General features: G+C 42.7%; 1 protein-coding gene across 1 annotated transcript; it reads right to left on the reverse strand.

The window, feature by feature from the left end:
- Positions 1–4,203: 4,203 nt before the first annotated feature.
- On the reverse strand, positions 4,204–8,582 carry LOC121202320 (NACHT, LRR and PYD domains-containing protein 14-like). Its single transcript, XM_055509939.1, has 5 exons — positions 8,566–8,582; positions 7,210–7,383; positions 6,306–6,479; positions 5,402–5,572; positions 4,204–4,777 (listed from the first exon to the last, which is right to left on the reverse strand). Exons 2-5 carry the CDS (start codon positions 7,329–7,331, stop codon positions 4,765–4,767), a joined length of 480 nt encoding a protein of 159 aa, XP_055365914.1. The 5' UTR covers positions 7,332–7,383; positions 8,566–8,582; the 3' UTR covers positions 4,204–4,764.
- Positions 8,583–8,829: the final 247 nt, after the last annotated feature.

Raw genomic sequence — 8,829 nt, forward strand, 5'->3', positions numbered from 1 at the left:
ATAGAACAGAATATTCATAACACAACTACAGCCTGTTTGGGAGCATAGCTCGATAAAGTAATATAAACTCATTTTTACATGTTCTTTTCTTTCTCGTGCTGCTGCTGTGTCAAAATAATTTTTCCATAATGGGGTCTTCAGCTGCAGCTTATATTTTGCCGTATTTGTCTGTAATTAAGTGCCAATGTGTGAATGCCTACAGAGGCATGGTGTGACAGCAACTGTTGCTTTCAAGATATAGCATGTGTTTATTACTTATATTAATTAATTACATTAAAATTTCGAAAAATCTTTCCTCAAGACACCTGAACCAGTTGCCAAACTGTCATGTATGGTTGATGATCCAGGACAGTATGATTAAATGTGTATTCATTACAGATTACATTTAATATACAGTATATCAGACAATTACACGTGTGGAATAAATCAGTATCTCAGAAATTCATAAACAATTTTACTTTTAATCATAATTACATAAATACATACATATAGAGGTAGTTAGATCAGTTTTAATGGTGTTTGGAGCAAACACCATTTAAAATCACATTTTCCACATAATCTGTACCATAACACGAGAATTATAAATTACCCGTCAACGGACTAAAATATCAAAATAAGTTGACCAACTGCATACAGAGTAAATATATATATTCAATATATACATATATATTCAAAATATATATAGTCAATAATATAGATCAGATTATGAATACCTCAACTACTGAAATGAGAAATCCAAAATCTCTGTAAAATAAAACTGCATATTGGCCAACAAATGATTATACTGCTGTTAAATATACATACCTTTGCTCCTGAGGTGAGCAACAACTCTTCTACAAGTTACCCGCGTGTCCACAGCAGTGCAGTGGAGTCAGTTTGAGAAGCAACCTCCTTGCGTTTCAGTAGCTGGGATGCGCCAGCCTGTTTAAAAAAAAAACATGTCACGTTTACAGCTACACTAGCTGACTAGATAAGCAACACATACGAAAAGACAGCAACAACATACATAATACAGGTCCAGATACACTCAGTGGGAGACTGCACCATTGTCCTTTCCTCTGAAGAGGCCAAAGCTGAGTAATGAATAATGAACAAGTTACCGGCATCACACAGCGCTGCAGTGCTTGTACTCAGCCTTAGTACTAATACTGCAGAAGCTCCGTCCTGTGTCCTCTGATCACAGCTTTGACTTTGCCCTCCACTACCGTTATGCGTTCCACACGCCGCTGGAGCAGGTGGGTGCAGGTCGGTGCTCGGCCTGCGGCCGTAGCTCCACGCAGCCCAATGACACAGCGCCAGGCTGAGCAGCTCGTCCTACCGTTGTGTCCGGACTCCCGCCGGAGCGCCACGGTTCCGTCCCTGCGCAGGAGGATGGACGACGGCTCCTCCACCCGGCGGAGCGTCCCGGCCGGCGGGCGGGGCGGCCTCAGCCCGCTGCAGCACTGGTGGCACACCGCCCACGCCTGCTCCTCGTTGATGGGCTGCTCGTAGGACTTCAGCACCTCCTCCAGAGACAGTTCCCGGGGTTCGGCCAGGTCCCGCGCTTCTCCGCGGTCCGTGGGGGCGGTGACCCGCGAGTCGCCGTCCTTGGCGCTTCTGTTAGTGGATCTGGCCATGGCTGCGATGCTCTGGAGCCCATTCTTTACTCCGTGAGCAACTGGGCCATTAATGATATCCTGACTCCGGTTCGGCCCGGTCTTCCGTCCGCTTCGTCATGTCGGTCTCTTCTAACTACAGAACCGCAGCTGCACCTCTTCACCACAACGGTGTCAAGTTACCCTCCGAAGATGTAGCATTTCCGGTCCCGACTTTTAAACTCCTTTCTTTTCCACATGTTGCCTCAGTCTGTACCTGTGCCCAATTTATAATTGTATGAACGTACTGCTGCCGCTGGGCTCGAAGGCTCGAAGTGGAGCCGTCACCTGGTAGAATCTCACAGAACCGTCGGCTTAACTCGCTGTGCTTTTATTTCGAAGGTGAGCTCGCGACCGTTCCGTCATCAAGGTGACTGTCACGCGCTTTGGACGCGGCAGCTGAGAGCGACGGGCGGCTACGTCCACCTGCTGTTCACCTACCGGGGACAAAGTTGTTGGACACGAGTCGCTTCTGTGAACAAGCAATGTTGTGTAACGTCACTAATTAAACTTCTGCGACATTTGGACAAAATTCATTGAAAACATATTGATTACTTTGGCAAAACAGTGTCTTTTTGTTTGATCTTTCTTGCAGTAAGTTTAAAACACCAAGGTTTTACATTCAGGACCTCAAACCATTGAAGCCCATAGAAACTTTATTTTTAAAAATCTTCCACGAATTTAAATAAATTGTGGGCGTGTGCTCAAAATTACAGTTTAAAGAAACTAGATTCCACTCAGTCTTCATCATCACTATTCCAACAAAGCAGAAGACACATCCAGAAAATGTGTAAACCCATTCTCATTAGATTGAGACATTTTCTCCTCCCTTTTGCAAGTCAGTTACCACTGATGTCATTGAAAAGGTCTAAACTCCATAGTTGTAGCTTTGGTGAAGAAACGGAAACTAAATATTAGAAACTAGCAAGACCTGTATGAAATCACCACGTCTGTTTCCACTTCACACAAATCTTCAGTTCACAACCGTCAGTTGTTCACTCTTCCTTGAATTTCCCCCCAGGGATAAATAAAGTTTCTTTAATTTGATTTGATTTAAACTCCACTTGTCTAAACAGTTATCAGAGGCCTAAACAGCAGCTCCGATGCCTAAATGACACATTGTGTTTGCTAAAGGCTCAAACTGTGTCAAACTACACAACTTGCAAACAAGTATATGAACACGACCAATCAATCATAACACAGTGGACAACAAAATACCAAACACTGATCTCAGTGGGAATCAGTGCATCATTGATTGTCATTGTAGCCTGTTGCTATTTGTTGTCTTTATATAGAAGTTTTGTCAAACTTTTCTTTTTGCAAAGAATTAGATCCAGATGAAGAAATGCTTTGATACAATTCTTACTGAATCCACGACATTCATCTTTCAAAGTGTGGCTGAAATATTGTAAATGTTACAGAAAATACAAATGGGGGGAGTGTTTGCCCCTGGTTCTCATGGGGTGGACAGCGTTGACCCCCGGTGGCCCACTCTGACCTCAGGTGCTGTCTCTGTGGCTGCTGCAGCTCTGCCTGGGGGGCTCTGTGTGGGGGGCTTGGGTCGCAACACCTGCCCTCCTGGAACTGAAGGTGTGTGGGCTCCCTGGCTGCTAGGATTCTCTCTCGCTTGTTGGATAGGCGTAGTGGCCGAGCCCCTCACATCACTTTCACAAGCGGTATTGTTCATGCACAAACGTCTGCCTCACCCTTTGCGTGAATAATGTTAAGCTACAGCTTTACTAACCTTGTAGTGGGACACTCAACACCTGAGCTGATAAACAGGCTTTCCAAACCCAACTGTAAGTATTACTGATACTTATCACTACCAATATCAATAATGTGTGAATATGGAAATTGTGGTGTTGTATGTCATGACTATTATTAAGTAGTATGGGATATGTATAACAATGCATATGTATATGTAAATGATATGTATATGTTTGTATGAGTATGTGCGCATACTGTACCTCAACACTATTATTGGTATTAGTATTAATCTCCATGGTAAACCACAGTTCAACAGTTGTTTAGTCATGAATGTGTTAGCCTAAGGTTCATCCCTGCTTATTAATTTTGCACCGATTGTGTACTTAACAGATTTGCTTGATTTCAGCAGCTGGTTGCACCGTCACCCACCACCCCCCTTCCCGCACACACACCCCAAAGCAGAAACTTAACCTGTCCACCAACACAGCAACATCACACATATTTAGGATTAGCTAAATAAAACATTAAATAAAAAGTATATATATTTTATATTTACCCCTGTTGTAAAAAGCAAAGCTGTCCATCACAGTATGGCATACAGCGTAATATATGCTGCTTGTTAAACTGCTGGACAGAACAAAAAAAAGAAAAAATTATATATATTTAGTTTAAGACATAGGCACTATTAATACACAGAAGATTTGTGTGGAGGAGTGTCAAACAGCCGCTTCAGTGATTTTACACTGATCTGGCTAGTTTCTAATAGTTAGGAATATATAGTTTCTGTTTGGTTATCAAAGCTAAAACTATGAAGTTTTGACAACTCTAATATGGTATTTACCAGATTTTCTGAACAAAAACAGAAATAAAATAAGTTTATTGCATTCTGGATTGTGGACAGAGTTGTGCATATGGCGCCCTCTGGTGGCGACAGGCAGCAGTGACACTACATGACCAGAAACTGGGCCTCAACTTCCCACAATCCATCTATGATATTCACAGCACAAACGAGGAAGGGGACGAGGAAACAGAACCAATGATTGGAAGAGTCCACCCAGAACGAGACCCCACATTCTGGATTCTGCCAGATTGGTTTGGAAATTAGTTCATTATATGAAACAATGGCTTTTTATCCTTGGTCCTAAATGAAGGATGTTAAAAAGCAGAAATATCCAAGTTGTATTCAAATACTACATGTCATTGTTCTCGATATCCACTGTAACTACTGCACTACACACTTTTTTTCCCACATGATCCTGGTCGATTGAACACAGAGCAGCTGGTTTCAGATCAGTTGACACAGAGTTGTTTCCACTGGTTCTGGTTCCTCTGTCAGTTACTTGTGGATGAAGCTCTGCTCCCAGTAACATAAACCAGTCAGAACATCTACACACACACTGCTGCTGCTTCTACATCAAATTCATCACCAAATGCACCTGCAGAGAGAATGAGAGAGCAGAGAGCAGATCAGTGAGTGTCTACAGAGACTCCCTTCATCATCTGTCACATCCAGGACAAAGAGCAGCTGGACTTCAGTCGTGTTCAGAGCAGAAGTGGAGCAGCTTCCTTTCACCTCATCTTAATGTCTAGACTGAAGCATCAAGTCTGCTGACTCTGCACATTTCACTCAAGTCCACAGTGAAACAATGTGCTGAGTCATGGCTTTAGAGACGACTTCCTGTTGGTCCATTACAGACAGAGTCGCTGTATGGTGACCAACATCTCCTCTGCTTTAAAACATCAACTGACACAGAAACATGAGAAGCTTTGGAGCAAACTAATGACAGAAGGACACAGACACAGATGTGATGACTGGACTTCAGCAGAGGTTCTGCTCTGGACCAGCACCACATGGTTACTACATGGAACCATGGTTCTATCAGCCAGACTGATCTCAGAGCTGTGACACACATGAACCTGATCAGTAGTTAGTGTTGATGCTACAACACTTTGATGAGTGACAGCCACTGTCTCACTGGAGCTTTACTGGGAACACTGAATCTCTGCTGTAACACTAACTGGGTTTAGTCCAATACAGACTGACTCCAACCTCTACTGACCTTAGAATCAACGGTCGACAGTCTGGACACTGCTCCTGGTAACAAAGACGCACTGAATATCGATCCCGGACGTTTCCTCTCAGGTCCAGTTGTGTCAGAAGTGACGGGTTGCACTTCAGAGCTTCGCTCAGATAAAACCAGCTGATCTCTGACAAACTGCAGTAATGCAATCTGAATAAAGATGAAACAGTAGAAAACAAAGAGTCAGTTGAAATCATTCAGTGTCTTATGGTGTCGTCATGATTTTCTAGACCACATCTTTGTCTCCTTATTGTCTATTCATTGGTTTGTTCCATGTTGACAGGGCAACATCATGATCTTGACTGAAATGTTCCTGTCTAAACTCTGATAAACACCAGTGAACTTCAGGCTTCGTCACCAGCAGAGAACAGAGACACTGACTCCACACATGCTTTACTGTTTACCAAAGTGTCTCCATAGGATCCAAGCTGTCAGTGACCTTTGACCTTCACTCCTCTGGAACAGCTGTGCTTCCTGCTGCAGGTGATGGTGGTTCTGTGATGCTGCTAGGATTCATTTCCTCTTCTCTGCTCCTCCTCCAATCAAACATCATCTACTGTCTGCGGTGTTTGATGATCATTAATGAGCTTCACTCAACTATTTAGTTCTGTGTCCGGTTCTGAAGCTGCTGCTGATTCTATCTTGCTTCTATTTTCTCCAAGCAGATTCTCTGTAGCTGCTTTATACAAATGCCTTCATTTAGTCTCAGTCAGTTCTAAGAGTCAAACATGATCAAACATTTAAATTGCATTTTATTTTTTAAACCATTGTTACACTGACTGACATTTTTACTTCCTTTCAGTTATTGAACAGATAAACCTGATAAACCTGCTATAGTTTACATCACATTAAGCTCACACAGAACTAAAACATGGAGTCTGACCTCACAGTCTCCAGTTGACAGTCACGACTCTCCAGACAACGACACAGATGCTTCACTCCTGAATCCTGCAGCTTGTTGTCACTCAGGTCCAGATGTTTCAGATGTGACGGGTTGGACTTCAGAGCTGAACCCAGAGAATCACAGCTGATCTCTGACAAACTGCACCAACTCAATCTGAGTAAAGACGAAATAGTAGAAAACTGTTCAGCTGAAACCACTCAGTGTCTCATCGTGTGTTGGGAGCTGAAGAAAGCAGAAGTTTAGAACCTAAAAGGTCCAAACATCAAAACCAAAAGGATGCAAGTTAGGACAGTACAAAAGGCTCATTAATATTAAGGACAACATGCTGCTGCTTCAGCTTAGACGTCGTGACTTCAGCTCTTCAACTCTGCAGCTCCGCCACTGGCTCCATCTGGACTCACTCATGTTGTGCTGACACATTTATCTGAGCTTCTACTAAAGATCCTCATGAGTCCAACTCAGGTTCTAGACACGTGACATTTATAGAAACACACAGAAAAATTTCTATTGACAGAACGACATCATCACAGAAACATTTTACACTGAGGAAACATTTAATGGAGTCAAACTGATGGAAAGAGTCAAACAAGCAGATCAGAATGTCTCATTACGGAATCTTGGGTTTTGGCTCAGAACCAACATGATGGAGCCTTAGAAAAGTGTTGCAGCATCTGCTACTGATCATAGATTTGATATTTTCTGACTCATTAAACTTGGTTTTGCTTTTAAACTCAGTGATAAAATAAAATAAACGACTGAATCAAAGAAAAAAACAGACTTTACCATGAAGACCCTCAGGGTTCATCAGCAGAACATCAGCCTCATGTGTCAGTACAACATTCACATCACATTAAGCTCACAGAACTAAAACATGTAGTCTGACCTCAGAGTCCCCAGTCGACAGTCACGACTCTCCAGAAAACGACACAGATGCTTCACTCCTGAATCCTGCAGCTTGTTATGACTCAGGTTCAGATATTTCAGATGTGACGGGTTGGACTTCATAGCTGAACCCAGAGAATCACAGCTGATCTCTGACAAACTGCAGCGACTCAATCTGAAAAAAGAATCAAAGATGTGGATCAAAGCATTAATAATGAGTCAGATCCTGATCACTGATGTTCAGTCTAAAATGAGCAGAGTGACTTTGTGCTTGTGTTGTTGTGTCGTCATGATCTCAGCTTCTACACATCATTCACATGTCAGCACAACATTCATACACCTGTTGATGTCAGCAGTGATTCACAAGCTGCTGCTGGAACCGGAAGAAAAGCAGACATGTTGGATCAATGATTCTGGCTTAATGATTCTGATTCTTGTGATATTGTGAAGTGACGAATTGAAACCAACCAACACTGGACATTTTCTGCAGCTGCTTTACAAACATCAGTGAGAAATGCAGTGTGTAACTTGAGCAGGTTTCATCTTAGTCAACAAAGACTTTGATAACAACTCACTGAAATGAAGTAAAACTGCAGAAGAAGAATTTAATGAATGAGTTGCCAACCAGGATGGACCTGCCTGGTCCCACTGGGAACAAACACACACTTACTGACTGGCTCCTGTTTGGTGCCACCTTGTGTTTCTGTGCAGTGGTTGGGTTCTGATGAACTGGACTTTGTGTTGATGAACTGACTGTGTGGTGTTCACAGCTGGAAGGACCTGGGTTCAGCAGGAGCCTTTCTGTGTGGGTTCTGTTCTGGTTCTCCTGCCACAGTCCAAAGACCTGAATTTCGGCTGCTTAGCTGCTGACTCTGAGCTTCCGTAGGTCTGATTGTCTGTCTCTGTGTGTTGGACCTGTGATGGACTGGTGACTGGTCCAGACTAGACCCTGTCTCCTGCTGAGTGACAGCTGGGATCAGCTCCAGAGCCATGCAGACCCAAACAGGACAAGTTGTTGGGATGATGGATGTATAGATGCAGAGGGAACCACTGTGCAAACCAAGACTGGACCTTTGGACTGGGACCAGTTCTGCCAGTTTCATTAGTCTGTTATGAAATAACTTTAGGACTTTAGGGTTTCAGAAACAATTTGGGCTCCAAGTATAAAGAATATAGTTTTATATTGTTGTTTGTATTTTAATGTTTAATATTCATTCAGTGGAACCAAAGTGATCAAAATATATGTAACCCAAAAAAAAACAAACTATTGACTGTCAGGGGAGAAACCTGCTGGTTTCTTGAAGCAGAACCACACTCAGAACCTAGAACATAAAACAGTAACAGTCAGTGAACTGACCTCAGAGTCTCCAGTCGACAGTGTTATGGGAAAAATTGTCTCTTCCTTATTTTTATGTCTCTTCCTTATTTCTATGCATTTCTATGCAGTTATTATACGAGTTATGACTTATGTTCTGCAATTAATATCTTATGTTTTGTCTTACTGTATGCATTTGACATTTCACCTAGATTGTTCAATGGTTGTCTCTGCCTGATAGACTCTCAACTCTAGCTCCTAAACCCAAGGTCAGGGAGTTGTGTCTCTGTCTGTTGAGACTTGGTG

This window comes from Betta splendens, chromosome 6 (genome assembly GCF_900634795.4).
Source record: "Betta splendens chromosome 6, fBetSpl5.4, whole genome shotgun sequence".
Lineage (NCBI taxonomy): Eukaryota > Metazoa > Chordata > Actinopteri > Anabantiformes > Osphronemidae > Betta > Betta splendens.

What these genes read in the sequence shown, in the direction of transcription:
- LOC121202320 (XM_055509939.1), bottom strand. Translation starts at nt 7,331, where the DNA reads ATGAAGTCCAACCCGTCACATCTGAAATATCTGAACCTGAGTCATAAC. An exon ending in TGTCGACTGGGGACTCTGAG is followed by an intron (nt 6,480 to 7,209) that starts GTCAGACTACAT and finishes GTCTTTACTCAG; the next exon opens with ATTGAGTTGGTGCAGTTTGT. An exon ending in TGTCAACTGGAGACTGTGAG is followed by an intron (nt 5,573 to 6,305) that starts GTCAGACTCCAT and finishes ATCTTTATTCAG; the next exon opens with ATTGCATTACTGCAGTTTGT.